The 17,671-nt window shown below is 38.4% G+C and overlaps 1 protein-coding gene across 7 annotated transcripts in view; it reads right to left on the minus strand.

The window, feature by feature from the left end:
* Nucleotides 1–539: 539 nt before the first annotated feature.
* b3glctb (beta 3-glucosyltransferase b) overlaps nucleotides 540–17,671 on the minus strand; it is a 50,533-nt gene continuing 33,401 nt past the window's right edge. For 4 of the 7 annotated variants that reach the window (XM_046862030.1, XM_046862029.1, XM_046862028.1 and 1 more), the window contains 7 exons: nucleotides 12,657–12,788; nucleotides 12,379–12,448; nucleotides 11,422–11,535; nucleotides 4,668–4,767; nucleotides 4,223–4,342; nucleotides 1,904–2,048; nucleotides 540–1,483 (listed from right to left, as the gene is read on the minus strand). In XM_046862030.1, coding sequence (XP_046717986.1) covers nucleotides 1,319–1,483; nucleotides 1,904–2,048; nucleotides 4,223–4,342; nucleotides 4,668–4,767; nucleotides 11,422–11,535; nucleotides 12,379–12,448; nucleotides 12,657–12,788 — 846 coding nt within the window. In that variant the 3' untranslated portion in view covers nucleotides 540–1,318. Of the gene's footprint in view, nucleotides 1,484–1,903; nucleotides 2,049–4,069; nucleotides 4,142–4,222; nucleotides 4,343–4,667; nucleotides 4,768–11,421; nucleotides 11,536–12,378; nucleotides 12,449–12,656; nucleotides 12,789–17,671 lie in introns of those variants that run through there. The other 3 variants (XM_046862031.1, XR_006927412.1, XM_046862032.1) reach the window with 3 other exon arrangements.

The raw sequence follows: 17,671 nt of genomic DNA on the forward strand, positions 1-17,671 counted from the left end.
TCTGGCAGTAAACAAAGTGAAAATAAAACTAGCAGTGTGGCCCTTTCCTTTTAGAGTCAGAGTCTGACATTTATGTTTATATTTCAAACAATATAATGTTGTAATTTTAGACCAGTAATGATTGCATATTTTTCAGACAATTAATCTGCATATTGAAAAAGGATTATGGCGTATGAAACAATTAATAAAATATAATTACTATCATTAAGTTTATTACAATAGCAATTTAATATGATTACATTTGCATTATGTATAGCCAAAAAGAAGACACTTTGAAATCTATGTTAATAAAAAATGATAGATTGAATAAGAAAGACATTTTAATAGGGGAATTAAAAACTGTATCCTCTATCTTAATTCACATTACTCCAATTTTACATATTTTGCACTACCTACCTGTAGCTTCTAGGATACAGTAAAAAATCCTTCTCCAGACACATTGCTCTCAATAATCTTTTCCACTTTATTTGAGCTCTTTCATAATTGTTTCTCAGCACAGACTCTCTAATTATTAGTCATGGATAGTTAACATTACACAGCAACTGATTAAATGCCAAATCAAATTCAAATTCAATTAAAAAATTTATTTGACACATACACATTCATACAGAATACGACATGCAGTGAAATGCTTTTTTACGACTGCCCAACTTTTAAACATGAAAAAAAAAAAAAGAATATAGGGCTAAAATAAATACATTAAATAAATAAATATTCAGTCACATCTTAATGATTACTAGGTGCTGTTGTGATAGACAGGATTAAGCAATTGTGATGCATTGCTCTCAGGTTTTGTTTAATCATTAGCCAGATAGCTAGACTTTGAGTGCTGTGGGTATTCTGCAGAGAAAAATTATCTACTGACGTTCCTGCCTACTGTAAAGAAGTCCTTTAAATTCAATTACTTTGAGGTTTGAACATATGTAAAACGACGCAGTGCATAATATATATGTAGATAATTGACAAGTAAAAATCTTTCACGGTTCAACTAAAAAACATTTTCCAACAAACAATTCAGTAGAATATACCTAGTTACAGCAAAAAAGTTCCATAAATCCACTAAATGTATAAGTATTTCTTAAGCTTGTGGCTGTAATGTCAAATCCCAGGTCTGTCATAGAGCCACTGTTGCAGCACTGCACTAGTAACTCACTTTAAAAAAAAAGCATCTGCCTTTTTACTGTAAAAAAATAAACATTAAATAGAGAGAAAAGTGTTTCTTTAATGTAAACAAATATCAGGAATAAAAGTTATTTACATTTGATAAGTGTATAATTATATATACTCTTTACACACAACATGAAAGAAAGATCATGGCTTAGAGCTCTTGTCTGTACTCTGTCCTAAATATCTGCTCAAGCAGATCATCAGAGTCCATCAGCCACTGCTGGTACACAGCGACAGGGTTAATGTTCCAGTGTTTGTGGAAGGAGATTGGGCTCTGACGGAGCAGCAGCTCTTTAGGATAATCATCTGGACGAGCCTGTGCATCACAAAAAAAGACCATTTATGGCATGACAGAGGACTTTATAGTCTTCTTTTGAAGTTAAATATATTGTTTATTAAAATGACCACTATAAAGTTCTATCTTTGCCTTTAGATCTGTACTGTTGTACCCTCTTATAAACTGTCCATGTTAACTAAATACTTATCACATATTTTATTTTTAGCCAATTAGTAGAAGAGATTTATGTATGGAGACAGTCACACAAAATTCATTTTACATGATCCTTCTCATGAGTGTTATTAAAAATAATTTACATTCATTTGTGAACTTGACAATCACAATGATTTGTGATGAATTTTATATATATGGTTTCATTTTGACCTTAACATGAAGATGAATAAATGTGATACATGCGATAATAAATGTTTTGTAAAACCATTTGTGTATGTGTATTACCTGGTGAAACTGTGGGCTGTGAGTGACTGACAACCCCAGTGTGTTAAAGCACCTTCCCAATACCATGTCATCTGGGGCATCTGGACTGTAACAGCCACAACCACTGGAGAGGATTTTCAACACCGCCACTCTACTGAACACCATACTGGCAGAAAGAACACATAAGAGGCATTATCAGATACACATGCAGACAACATAGAAAATTTGGAGCATGTTTTACATTTCACAATCTAAAAGTTACTCATTGTCAGCTAAGTAGAACATTAAAAGTCATGGTATAATCATAGGTATAACTGCCTTTTTAATTTTGTTCCTGAAGTACATTTGCTGTTCTATTACACCTGGCTAACTCAAAGCATATTAACAGCTTAAACATTTGATGCACTGCCCTGAAAATCTTTTGTGTTGTGCAGGTGTACTAATTACTCACTGGCTTGAGGACAGTGTTAAACTATAAAATTACTTTCATTCGTCTTTTTCATTCTGCACAGTATTTATGCTGTTGTTCTATTCATCCTATGCATGGTTTGTCTACCATTTGACCATCGGGGTGAACAAATTGTTACTGCAGAGGCCTGGGACAAGTAGATTACGCACAAAGCCCATCAATTTTTTATTCACAAAATCAGGTTCCGTTTATAAATGTTTCGTAGCATGCCAAAACTGCAGTAGCATTTTTTTATTATCTATTAATTGACTCATTCATTACGTTTCACATATAGAAATGTGTGGCTTCATTTCATTTCTTTGAAAAAGATGGTAGACAGGACAGCACAGTTGAATAGTGCATAGCATTATAGCTTTATATATATACACATGGGTTTGAACTTGAGCACTTAAAGTTTAATGTATGTACAATATAGGGGTGTAAAATACACGTGTTTGTAACAAAATATTTTAGTACGGTTCGAAACACGTACCAAATGCAATCCTTTTTACGCGCAGCACATAGGTAAAATCTGAGTTCCCTCTGGAACATTTTAAGTGGAGGCTCGCAAGTTTCTTTAGTCTCCTTCTTGCACTTTGGGGAAAATGTTGTTATTATTATTATTATTATTATTATTATTATTATCATTATTATTAATCTTGAAAACATACTCAACAATGCCAGGGGTATAAAAAAGAAACTAGAGTTTGTGCAGTGTCACTGTGACTACTCACTCCGTACCGGAAATAAGATTTGTTTTTCACATGCATAAAAACAAAAAAAAATAAATCCATAGAGCTAACCAGGAAGTAACTATTGCTATGTATACTTTAAAGTTTTATGTACAGCTTTAAGAATTTCTCTTAAAAGGAGGAAATCCTTACAATTCCACATATCGAGGGAGTGAATGAATAAAGGATAGAAAAAATTAAGATATTTGCTAATGTATTCTGAAATAAGTAGATCAGTTAAATAGATCATATATTTAGGACATCAAATAATAAATCTAAAACACGCACACACACCCACACACACACAGACACACAGACACACACACACACACACAGGTATTACCCAAATGTGGTCTAACAAATGTACCTAAAATCATTTTTCTATTTATTTAATTTTATGTAATCAATTTAATTTTGCCACTTTTAATTGATTACTCGACTTCATCAATATAATAAAAAAGTGTATTGCTTTTTTTTTTTTAAATAAAGAATTATAAAATATATTATATATTATATAACCAAGCAGTACACCATTTTATTATATCTTCTCATAGGACAATACTATAGAAATGTAACTTGGATATATGTTAGAGTGGTCAATGTGCAACTTGTATAGCAGTATAGAGAGTATTCTCAGATCTTCAGAGTTCTTTGCCATGAGGTGCCATGTTGATCATCCAGTGGTCAGTAGGAGAAAATTGTACTCAAAGCATTAAATTTTACCTGCTCTCATACAAGATACACAACTTTGTATGGTCCTGTCAAGCAGACAAAACATGAACATGATGAATAGGACATGTGACTTTGCATGATTACATGACATACAGCTTTTATCACTTAGGGGTGTTCTCACTCTTGTTGGCAGCCATTTTGACAATAATGGCTGCATGTTGAGTTATTTTCAGAGGACAGTAAATCTATACTGCTATACAAGCTGCACAAGTTATACAAATTGTCCCTTGAGAAGATATATTAAAATGGTTGCTGAAATGTGAGGGGTGTACTCACTTTTGTGAGATACTGTAGGTTTTGCATGTTCTCCCTATGTGGGTTTCTTCCAGGTTCGACTATTTCCTTTCACTGTTCAAGACATATACAAATAGGTTGTGCTACATTACTTTTATCATAAAAAACAGTGGGAGTTTTGTTTCACTGGCTTACCCTCCTCCACCAGTGATATAGCTGTATCCACCTTTGTTGAGGTTATAGCCATAGCGCTCACCGATGCTCACAGCTTCATTAGGGTTGTAACAGCGCAGGTGCCGTCGGAGTCTGGGCAAACTTGGAAATAACAACACACATCACAAACCAAAGTGTCTGATTTCTATCCCCCAACAAAAGTATAGCAGGCTCCTTTAGAACTTAGGCCAAAATATATTAATCAGCTGTAGCAAGAGCTGATACATAGGTGTTCTGAATTAGGATGCCTGATCATGTGATCAAGTAATGAATGTCTTTTCTTTACCTAACAATGTCAGTGCTTTTCTCTGGGTGGACCTGCTTTTCAAGATCACATTACCCTGAATCTATGTCAGCATGCTAGGAAAGTTTTTTTTTGAGGGACAGTGTGTACTTGTGGGTTCCACTATGCTATCAGACGTGTTACCTTATCAATGTGTCATCATCTACTAGGAGAAGCCATGGTGCTTGAGTCACTTCTCTGCTGACAAACCTCCTTAAAATGGCAAACGTCTTTGCACAGTGTCCTGAAAATGTTAATAGAAATTTTAAGAAATCAAATTAAAATTTAAATGAATTGATTCAGGGTTGCTAAATTAACAGGGGAGTATGGGTGGGTGATCGGGTGGAGCAAAAAACGCAAGATATGGCACATATGTATTATAAGATAAGATAAATGGGAATACTTGTATTATTACATTAAACTATGTTATGGCATATGTGCCTTTAGAAAAATATTTTTTTCTTAAATTGCTTTATAACCAATTCATATGAAACTCTAATCTAAAACCCCAGAATAAACTATAATGAAACTACTGGGGGTGTTTTGGTAACATTATGTCATCTCTCTACAGAGCGTTGCAAAAAGTATGTTGTATTTTGTGAGTCTCACTCCAAAGACAATAATGAAACATGACTAATAAAGAGGACACACACAGAAAGTGCTCATAAAAGCAATAACAAAGGAATTTGTTAGTAAATTATTTTTTTTAGTTCACTAGGAAGACCCAAAGATAATGCTGCTTGTAGCTTAATACATCTCTGTCCATGTGGATACTAATTTGGTCAAAAGAGCAGGCAGGGGAAATGGAATGTATTTTTGAATAGAGCCCTAGCATACTGACTATTATGGTCACAAGAAGAAAAGAAGAGATCAGCAGATAGAGATATGGAGAAAGGTAGGGGCAGATCACAGTGCTGTTCAATTGTTGAACACAGCAAAGTGGCAACATTTCCTCATCAACAGCCACTCCACTTTGTGTTTGTACAAACACACACGTGCGCACACAGACACACACACACACACACACACACACACACACACACACACACACACACACACACACACATCCATATTCAGACCGTCTGGAACTTGACATGTGCAACTAAAATGTGAATTATTACATCTTGTACCATAAAAGACACACTAATATAAAGAAAAGAGTTTTAAGACTCCTCTTCAGTGAGATAAGAAAAGAGACGAAAAGAAAGAGAAGAAAGAGAGAGGGAAGGAGATGCACTGACAGTGCATATAAAACTGAAAAAAAAAACAAAGACAGATTTTGGTTTTATTCCACACTACTACCTATACTATATTAATACTAGCAATATTAACACCTAACTATTTAATCTTTTTCAATAATGAATAAAAAGAAAAAACGTTACTAAAGAAAAACAGAAATGCCAGGACCAAGGATGATTTAGGTGCCACCATGGCATCTAATCCTTTCCCATGCAGAATCCATCAAATGCAACACCAAGCACTTTATGACCTGTACAGCAAGCAGCAGCTGAGCTATGAAGTTTATCACAGGACAGAAGAGTGTCCTGTGTCCACTGTCTCCCTGGATAGCCATTCAATTGGCGAAAGATCACCTGGCAGCATCTAGTCAAGGCTTCTTATTTTTATCTTTTCTCTTTTTTGGTCACCCTGTCCTCTCCTTTCTCCTCACCCAATACCAGCCCCTAAAACTAAGGGCCTCAGAGGCCTGAACCGTTCCAGTTTTCACCCTGCCTTTCCTCCTCTCAATTCCCTGCTTCTTTAATGTCTCTCAATGCTCCAACTGTTTCTCAACTGGGGGCCATTAGAACAGTAGATGATCGCTTTAATGGACTGCACAACATAATTCCTGGAAATGGTGGCTCATCACAACAACTTAGCTCACAGCACTGCAGAGGCATAACATTAGGACCAAGTTGGAGATGTTATGTTCACCTAATGTTTACCTGAGAGCAAGAAAAATGTAGCCTATTATGAGTTATGAAATTTAGGTTTTATATAGGAGTAATCAAGGAGGCTGTGACCATGTTCTGACAGCTGGCGAAGATAGAGAATCATCCTTTGCTGTACATTAGTCAGAAGCTCTCAGTGAGACACAGCAAGTACACCATGGTTGAGACACTGTTTCCAGGGATCACTTTTTTATAGTCCACCAAAACAAATACAAGTGGTGTCCATGTCCACTGATGTCCATGCCAATTCTTTCTAAAGGTGACTCAGATAAATGGAAAAGTGCACAATGGCACTTATGGAATGGTTGGCAGTAACACCAGCTGACATTCATGGCAGGCCACACTAGCAAACATCTGTGCTTGAAATTCCAAAGGGAATCTATATGAAATGTAGGGTCCTGTGTTTTCCCCCTGAAGATAAATTCAGTAACTCTGACCATGCCACACTGTGCCCTGCTCTGCAAGACCCACTTACAAACATTTACCCTTGCCAAGCTGTTAGACAAGGCAAGGATGATCTGCTCTATGCTTGTAAATATATCCCCCAAAAACCCCCACTCCTCAGCCAGGATCCAAAACCACTAGTACTTAAACTGCTGCACAAACAATCCTCAGTGAGTTTCTGGACCTGTACGTTTAATGTATGTTCCTACAGATTCTGGCCAACCTGTTGCAGTGCCACCTTCTTAATGGACTGGTACCCCATTAGCACACAAAGTGAACTGGGCTTCCCCTGACAGCAAGGAGAAGAGACAGACACAGGGCCCAGTCTTCCTCTATCTATCCACATTTTGTTGTCATAAGTTCCATGAAGGCATGTGATGACCTTATTAAGCATAGAAGAAAAAATATTTTACCAAGAAATGTAGCCCATGATTTGTCCAGGTGGCTCTAAAAGAACCAAGAGAGTTAAGCATAAAGCAACTGGACCCTTCGGTGAAGTCCAAGTTGAGATTCAATTTCTTATGTAATCAACGAGTTCACAACGATCCCAATGAGAAGCATAATTTCTTGGATTGCAAATCACATTGCAGCATGTGCACCATGACAATTACAGTGGGTCAAATAAGTATTTGATGCACTGCTGATTTTTCAAGTTCTTCCACTTACAAAGAACAGAGAGATCTGTAGTTTTCATTGTAGGTACACCTCAACTGTAAGAGACAGAATCTAAAAAAATAAATCCAGATAATCACATTGTATGATTTTTTTATAATTTATTTTCATTTTATTACATAAAATAAGTATTTGATACAATCGATACAACTTAAAATTTGATACAGAAACCTTTGTTCACAATTACAGAGCTCAGATGTTTCCTGACCAGGTTTGCACACACTGCAGCAAGGATTTTGGCCCACTTCTCCAGATCTTTCAGGTTTTGGGGCTGTCGCTGAGCAACACTGAGTTTCAGCAACCGCCATAGATTTTCTATTGGGTTCAGGTCTGGAGACTGGCTAGGACACTCCAGGACCTTGAAATGCTTCTTACGGAGCCACTCCTTAGTTGCCCTGGCTGTGTGTTTGGGGTCATTGTCATGCTGGAAGACCCAGCCCCGACCTATCTTCAATGCTCTTACTGAGGAAAGGCTGTTGTTGCCCAAAATCCCGCGACACATGGCCCCATCCATCCTCCCTAAATACGGTGCAATCGTCCTGTCCCCTTTGCAGAAAAGCACCCCCAAGGCATGATGTTTCCACCCCATGCTTCACGGCTGGGATGGTGTTTTTGGGATTGTACTCATCCTTCTTCTTTCTCCAACCATGGCGAGTGGAGTTTATACCAAAAAGTTATATTTTGGTCTCATCTGACCACATGACCTTCTCCCATGCCTTCTCTGGATCATCCAGATGGTCTTCGGCAAACTTCAGACAGGCCTGGACATTTGCTGGCTTGAGCAGGGGAGCCTTCCGTGCGCTGCAGGATTTTAATCCATGATGGAGTAGTATGTTACTAATGGTAACCATTGAGACTGTGGTCCCAGCTCTCTTTAAGTCATTGACCAGGTCCTCGCATGTAGTTCTAGGCTGATCCCTCACCTTTCTCAGGATAATTGATACTCCACGAGGCGAGATCTTGCATGGAGCTCAAGTCTGAGGGAGATTGCAAGTCATCTTTTTTTCCATTTTCTAATAATTGCACCAAGAGTTGTTGCCTTCTCACCAAGCTGTTTGCCTATTGTCCTGTAGCCCATATAGTCCTGTAGCTACAATTTTATCCCTAGTGTCCTTAGACAGCTCTTTGGTCTTGCCCATAGTGGAGAAGTTGGAATCTGATAGAGTGTGCGTACAGGTGTCTTTTATACAGGTAACAAGTTCAAACAGGTGCAATTAGTACAGGTAGTCAGTGAAGGATAGGAGGGCTTCTTAAAGACAAACTAACATGTCTGTGAGAGACAGAATTCTTGCTGGTTGGTAGGTGATCAAATACTTATTCCATGTAATAAAATGGAAATTAATTATTTAAAAATCATACAATGTGATTGTATGTGGGATTTTTTTTAGATTGTCTCGCAGAGTTGCGGTGTACCTAGGATGAAAATTACAGATCTCTTCGTTCTTTGTAAGTGGAAAAGCGTGAAAAATCTGCAGTGTATCAAATACTTATTTGACCCACTGTACATATTCTAAAAACACACTAACAGAATAAAAATAAAAATGCAAGCAGATCCTCTTGTCTACAGAACATTTTTTCAAAGCCCAAATAGTAAAAATCAAAAGTAAAGATAATTCCACTGTCACCCAAATTCATTCAAAACAATAAATAACACCAGCTAGATACTTCAGCTGTAAAATTAGCAAACCATGTTAGTTGTTCAAACATCTCTGACAATCACCTGCCAAAACTTGTTAGCAAAGTGGTGCTGCATGGTTGTCTTTTCAGGCTAGACAGCTAATGCTATCAGAGTACTCTCTCTATTAAGAACAGATAGTCATATTCTTCCTATGACTCAAAGAACAAGTAAAAACATGGAAGAAAGAAAGACAGTATTGCCCCCTGCCATCACAGGGTTTAGACTCCCCACTAGTGACATTTTCTTAAATCTGTATTCATACAAATGTGTGCAGATGAGTAATAATGGAAGCGACATAAACAGTCTGGATGAAGAAAAGTTCTTTAAATGTCCATTTCATAACTGTGACCAAAACAGAGGGGAGAGAGGTGCTGTGGACAAAAAGGTATTATTTGCAGGTCATATTTAAAAAAAAAAAAAAAAAAGATTAAGAAATTTATCAAACTTGACAGGGGCATAAGGACTCAGAAACAAGCAGACAAATTATTTGATTAATTTCAAAATCCTCACAACAAAATTCAACCCAGCCTGAGACTAAAAGCAGTAAAATAGTCCTAGGATTTTTAAAACCTCCTGAAATGTTAAAAGAAAGAAAAAGGTATAGTATGGTGAATATCAATTTCATCAGTCAAGTTCCACATGCTGAAGAACCCAGCATCTAATCTCAGAAAATATTCCAGTTTGTAATAAAACAATTGTTTCGCTAAAGCACAGCTTTATGTGCTTTAAATTGAATATTTAATCACATTCCAATACAGATGACCAATAGTGAAACAGTTGTGGTAGATAGGCAAGGGCAATGCAGCTGCAATCTATGCCGCTACTGGTGTATTTCTGCTCAAATGAGGGTTTTCCAAAAAGAAATAGGGAAACAATTACTATATTGTTTAAAATGTACTGTTTTTCAGTTATATCAGAAATTAACTAAAAAAACATTAAAAAAGGGGGAAAAAAATCTGATCCTGACTGCAACAGGTGTGACACACCCCAGCAAAATGGCTAAATTCGTTCAGTAATATAAAGACTGTGTGCTAAGTTAAATATTCACAAATTTAAAATGATGGTTATATAATACAAAGTTTAAATAATTATTTATCAATGCCAATTTTATCAGGTAACTCTATGGTTTATAAAACACCCAACAAAATAGATACTTGCACCTTATTCGACATTCTGATATAATTGACTACCAACACGTTTTTGGTTAAATGTTTAGAACTGTAACACAAGGTAAAAATCTTAATGCTGTATTTGAATATGACAATAGTACAGAATACATTGCAACATCATTGTGACTGCTTTGCTGAGACTGAACCACCAAACTGGTAAGCAGTTGTCCAATGGTGGTCTTTTCACAGTAATAGACAGAAAGGTTATGACACTGTACTGTACACTCAAAATGCATTTATATGGTAGGTGGGGCTAACAAAACAGGTCAGTCTGTGTACAATGCAAAGAAGAATTCTAAGTTAAAAATTTGTCAATTTGCTGAATTATAAGCAAAATACTCTGTGTTGTCAACAAAATACAGTACTATGGTAGAAAGGGCTGAAAGTGGGATGAGTTATATTTTATAACCCCTGTTCAAAAAAATGTGTAAATAAAATTTAAAAACAGAATGCTATGATTTGCTAATTTCATGAACCCATATTTTATTCACAATAAAATATAGAAAAACATATTATAATGCTTAAACTGAGGAAATGTACGCAACAAAATGCTGGACAATAAGTGCTACTTAAAAAAAGTGCTGGAGGTATATTTTGCTACTAATTACGTTAATTGACCACAGGAAAGTAACAAGATTAAGTATAAAAAGGATCTCTCAGAAAGTCAGTGTCTCATAGAAATATAAACAGAGGTTCAACAATCTGTGAAAAATTGTGTCCACAAATTATTGGAAAATTTCAGAATAATGTCCCTTAGGATAAAATTGCAAAGACAGTACATATTGTGAATAGAATATGGTTTAATGATTTGCAAATCATTGGATTCTTTTTTACTTACATGTTACACAGCATCCCAACTTTGGGCAAATGTTTTGCCCAAACATAGCTATGCATGTTAGGACCGATTGGTGACACTGGATTTTAACAAAAAGCTGCTGATGTATTTTTGAAACCACAGCAGACAAATAAAAACTATAAATACTGACCACTCTCTGTGTTGGGAACTCCCAGGTCAATGGTGGGAATGGCTGGATCAGCAACATCACTATAAAACTCGAGCAACCCAGCGTCTTTTTTCCAGGTCTTCTTTACCACAGACACTAAGGAAAATATGTTTGCAAAAAAAGACAAATGAGGAATAATCAGGCATAAATGAGAATCGGGAGAAAATTAAGAAAGAGTAAGAGACACTTCAGTGAAATATAAGATATAGTATTTTCTTTTGATAATTATCAAATAATTCAGTGAAATTATCATACCAATCTAACAGAACAGATATAGTGAATTATCACCTCAAACTATTTCAACAGCCAAATCATTAAACACCACTAGATAACTTACAATACCTTACATGGGCAGTTCTGTTCTGAAACATGCTTTTAGCTAATGTTTGATGTTTTGATAAGACTAAATACATTTAACACCTTTTAACATTTCCCTGAAACAGTTGTCAAAAACAACTTTAATCATGTAAATAACTGCAATGAAATTTCAGGATTGCACCAATACCACTTTTCTCAGTTCCATAATACACAATGTGTAAAAATCTTTTAGGTGACTACACTACCCAATGATATCTCCTTGTAGGAAAAAGCCTTGGAGAAATGTTTTCCCTAGTACATGATGAAACAAGCTGAAATGTTGCTGACATTTCAAAAAAAGCTTTTCAAATGGGAAATAAAGGCAATCAAAGGTGGAAATTATATTAAATAATTTTAGTTGGATTACAAAAAGTCAGTTATGAAGAACTACTTTTATCAGTTGGGAACAACTAATTCATTTTGTTATATTGCATAATCTTTTTTTACTGATGGAATTTTCACACTTGGCCCAAAATGTAATTTGAGCTTGTCTGTGGGAGGTTTTGTGTTTTGTGTTCACACCAAATTCCTTCCAAACTATAGTCAGATGCTAAAAACAAAGCTGAGAACTGAAAAAAGTACCTCTGTCATGGTGGAATTTATGACAAGTCTTTACTGCCACAAAAATGTCCTCCCTTTTCAGTAGGGTACCCTAGAGAATGATACACAGTATAAAAAGATCTGAAAAAGTCTGTGACTATATAGTCTTAAAAATTCATAGTGATTCATTGTTGCTCTATCCAGATCTTTATAAACTAGACAATTGCAACATAAGCAGTATACTATATATTTTAAAAATTAGCTTTGATAATTTGGGTACAATGTACAAATCACTGCAATCAGTGAAACAATATACATACACAGCTTGGCAGGAAAGAGCTGAAAGTGGTAGCGCAATGCTCAGTGTTTGGTGAGCTGTGAAGTTCAGAGCAGAACTCATGCACAGCAGTCAAAGAAGGTCCTCTTCCCTCCTCCCAAATATACAATGCAATCTACAGAAAACTTTAAATCATCACACTATTTAAACTATTCCAATCTAACTAAAGATATGGGGAAACAGCAGGACCATTATGAAACATACAGGCATAAGACAGAGTACAAAGAAAACACTACTGAGAGGGAAGGTAGACTTTCCAGAAAAGGCAAGCCTAGAAAACACAAAATCAGCACAGCAGAATTAGAAAGTTAGAATCAGAGTACTCTCTTTTAAGAACAAAGTCTTATTCCTCATATAACACAGAACAAGTAAAAACATGGAAGAAAGGAACACAGTGCCTCCAGACAATGCCTTCTGCCATCACAGGGTTTACATTTCCCATTAGTGACATTTTCTTAAATCTGTATTCATACAAATGTGTGCAGATGACTAATAATGGAAGCCACATAAACAGTCTGGATGAAGAAAAGTTCTTCAAATGTCCATTTCATAACTGTGACCAAAAGAGAGGGGAGAGAGGTGCTGTGAACAAAAAGGTATTATTTGCAGGTCATATTTAAAAAAAAAAAAAAAAAGATTTATAAAACTTGACAGGGGTATACAGACTCAGAGACAAGCAGACAAATTAATTGATTGATTTAAAAATCCTCACAACAAAATTCAACCCACCCTGAGACTAAAAGCAGTAAAAATAGTCATGGGATTTTTAAAACCATCTGAAATGTTCAAAGAAAAAATATTTAGTAAGGTATAGTATAGTGAATATCAATTTCATAAATCAAGTTCCACATGCTGAAGAACCCAGCATCTAATCTTAGAAAATATCCCCAGTTTTAGTAAAACAATTGTTTAGCTAAAGCACAGCTTTACGTGCTTTAAATTGAATATTTAATCACATTCCAATACAGATGACCAATACTAAAACAGTTGTGGTAATTAAAAATATATAAGTGTCACAGTCATAAAAACCTAAATGCTATACTCTATAACAGCATTAGTAGGGACTCGTACACCTTTACATTTATTCAGTTATCTAAGCAGAGTATCATGTGCCAACGGCACAATGCAGAAATCACGAAGATGCAGGTAAAGTGTTTTATTTTATATTTCACAAACATCAGAAAAAGTAAAACTGTGACCTCTGTGATGTCAGCTGAGCTGATTTAAGTATATCTATATAAATCTCCTGGAATTTTCACAAACAACAGTCTCCAGAGTCATCAGAGAATGGTGCAAAAACAAAGAACAGAGGCAATGCAGGAAACACCTTGTTAGTGAAGGAGATCAGAAAAGAATGAGCAGATTTGAAATATATGGTTGTCAGGGATTCCCCTGCCACGCCCTCCTCGGCCGCTGTCAGAGATTCCCCTGCCACGCCCTCCTCGGCCGCTGTCAGAGATTCCCCTGCCACGCCCCCCTCAGTAGCTGTCAGAGATGCACCCTGCCACGCCCCCCTCAGTAGCTGTCATGGTTCCTCGTTATCCCGCGCCTGCCTGAACGACCAACAGCTGTGGCTCGTTACGGATCAGACTATATAGACTCACGTTCGCGAGTCACAGGCTGTCGGTTCTTGTATTGTCATGCTGGTCATCTCCTGTTCCCGCGACTGCCAGCCTGCCCGCTGGTTTTGTTTTCAGACTCTGTGTCCAGGTGCGGATTACTCGTTGCCGTTGCAGTTTAATTTCGTTTTCGGACTCTTAGTTTCGTTTTTGGATTACTCGTCTCGAGTGGATATTCTTTGTTTGTTTTCTCGCCACGGCAACTGTGAGTGTTTTGTGTTGAACTGACTGAATAAAACATGATTGAATTATTTCCGCTTCCGCGTCCTGTCCGTCAGCCTGACAATGGTATTGCAAACAAACCTCAAACTTTACCATTCCAAAATTGAGAGGTGGGTGATATGGAAAAATAATTCCCTGCAACCTAATATGTACAGTAACCCAGCCATTAGGGGGGCACAAGCCAGTGCACTCTTAGTGCCAGTCCCAAGCCCGGGTAAATGGGGAGGGTTGCGTTAGGAAGGGCATCCAGCGTAAAACATGTGCCAAATCAAATATGCGGATCACAAAGGAGAATTTCATACCGGATCGGTCGAGGCCCGGGTTAACAACAACCGCCACAGGTATCGTTAGCCGACAGGGTACCGGTGGAAATTGGGCTACTGTTGGCCGAAGGAGGAGAAGGAGAGGAGGAAGACGTCTACAGAGACGGCAGGAAAAGGAGCAGTGTAGGAGAGTAGAGGTTCGGGTTGGTACTTTAAATGTTGGTACTATGACGGGTAAAGGGAGAGATAGCTGATATGATGGAGAGGAGAAAGGTAGATTTGCTGTGTGTTCAGGAGACCAAGTGGAAAGGGAGTAAGGCCAGGAACATTGGGGGTGGATTTAAACTGTTTTATCATGGTGTGGATGGGAAGAGAAATGGTGTAGGGGTGATTCTGAAGGAAGAGTACAGTAAGAGTGTAGTGGAGGTGAAGAGTTTCTGATAGGGTGATGATCGTGAAGGTGGAAGTTGAAGGATGATGATAAATGTCATCAGTGCCTATGCTCCACAAGTTGGCTGTGAGATGGAGGAAAAGGAAAGATTCTGGAGTGAATTAGATGAAGTGGTAGATGGTGTACCTAGGAAAGAACGATTGGTGATTGGGGCAGACTTTAATGGGCATGTAGGTGAAGGGAACAGAGGTGATGAGGAGGTGATGGGTAGGTATGGTTTTAAGGAGAGGAATGTGGAAGGGCAGATGGTGGTAGATTTTGCTAAAAGGATGGAAATGGCAGTGGTGAACACGTATTTTAAGAAGAAGGAGGATCATAGGGTGACGTATAGGATTGGAGGAAGGTGCACACAGGTGGACTATGTGCTATGCAGGAGATGCAACCTGAAGGAGATTGGAGACTGTAAGGTGTTGGCGGGAGACAGTGTAGCTAGACAGCATCGGATGGTGGTCTATTGGATGGTTTTGGAGGCGAAGAAGAAGAGGAGGAATGTAAGGATTGAAAGAAGAATAAGATGGTGGAAACTGAAGGAGGAAGAGTGTAGTGTGAGGTTCAGGGAAGAGGTCAGACAGGGGCTCGGTGGTGGTGAAGAGGTGCCGGATGATTGGGGAACTACTGCAGGAGTGATGAGGAGGCAGCTAGAAAAGTACTTGGTGTGACATCTGGAAATAGAAAGCAAGACAAGGAGACGTGGTGGTGGAATGAGGAAGTGCAGGAGAGCATTAGGGAAAGAGGTTGGCAAAACAGAAGTGGGATCGACAGAGTGATGAGAAAAGTAGGCAGGAGTACAAGGAGATGCGGCAGCAGGTAAATAGGGATGTGGCGAAAGCCAAGGAAAAGGCATATGAGGAGCTGTATAAGAGGTTGGACACTAAGGAAGGAGAAAAGGAGTTATACCGATTGGCCAGGCAGAGGGACCGAGCTGGGAAGGATGTACTGCAAGTTAGAGCAATAAAGGATGGAGAGGAAATGTGTTGACTAGTGAGGAGAGTGTGTTGAGAAGGTGGAGGGAGTATTTTGAGCAGCTGATGAATGAGGAAAATCACAGAGAGAAGGTTGGAGGATGTGGAGTTGGTGAAGCAGGATGTAGATAGGATTAGTAAGGAGGAAGTGAGAGCAGCGATTAAGAGGATGAAGAATGGAAAGTCGGTTGGACCAGATGACATACCGGTAGAGGCGTGGAGATGTTTAGGAGAGATGGCAGTGGGTTTTTAACCAGATTGTTTAACAGGATTCTGGAAGGGAGAGGATGCCTGAGGAATGGAGAAGGAGTGTGCTGGTACCGATCTTTAAGCATAAGGAGATGTGCAGACCTGCAGTAACTACAGGGGAATTAAGTTGATCAGTCACACCATGAAGTTATGGGAAAGAGTAGTGGAAGCCAGGCTGAGAGAAGAGGTGACCATCTGTGAGCAACAGTATGGTTTCATGCCGAGGAAGAGCACCACAGATGCCTTATTTGCTTTGAGGATGTTGATGGAGAAGTATAGAGAAGGACAGAAGGAATTGCATTGTGTATTTGTGGATTTAGAAAGCGTCGACAGAGTGCCAAGAGAGGAGTTGTGGTATTGTATGAGGAAGTCAGGTGTGTCAGAGAAGTATGTAAGGGTGGTGCAGGACATGTATGAGGACAGTGTGACGGCAGTGAAGTGTGCAGTAGGTACGACAGACTGGTTCAGAGTGAAGGTTGGACTGCATCAAGGATCGGCCCTGAGCCCTTTCCTGTTTGCAGTGGTGATGGACAGGTTGACGGACGAGGTCAGACAGGAGTCTCCCTGGACTATGATGTTTGCAGATGATATTGTGATTTGTGGTGAGAGTAGAGCAGGTTGAGAAGAGCCTGGAGAGGTGGAGATATGCGCTGGAGAGAAGGGGAATGAAAGTCAGTAGGAGTAAGACAGAGTACATGTGTGTGAATGAGAAGGAGGGCAGTGGAGTGATGCGGTTGCAGGGAGAAGAGGTGGAGAAGGTGGAGGAGTTCAGGTACCTGGGGTCAACAGTGCAAAGTAATGGAGAGTGTGTTAGAAGTAAAGAAAAGAGTGCAGGCAGGGTGGAGTGGGTGGAGAAGAGTGACAGGAGTGATTTGTGATAGTAGGGTATCTGCAAGAATGAAAGGGAAAGTTTATAGGACTGTGGTGAGACCTGCGATGTTGTATGGATTAGAGACAGTGGCATTGAGTAAAAGGCAGGAGGCAGAGCTGGAGGTAGCAGAGCTGAAGATGTTAAGGTTTTCGTTGGGAGTGACGAGGATGGACAAGATTAGAAATGAGTTTATTAGAGGACAGCACATGTAGGATGTTTTGGTGACAAGGTGAGGAGGCGAGATTGAGATGGTTTGGACATGTGCAGAGAAGGGACATGAATTATATTGGTAGAAGAATGCTGAAGATGGAGCCACCAGGTAGGAGGAAAAGAGGAAGGCCAAGGAGGAGGTTCATGGATG

Source organism: Silurus meridionalis, chromosome 11, assembly GCF_014805685.1.
Source record: "Silurus meridionalis isolate SWU-2019-XX chromosome 11, ASM1480568v1, whole genome shotgun sequence".
NCBI lineage: Eukaryota > Metazoa > Chordata > Actinopteri > Siluriformes > Siluridae > Silurus > Silurus meridionalis.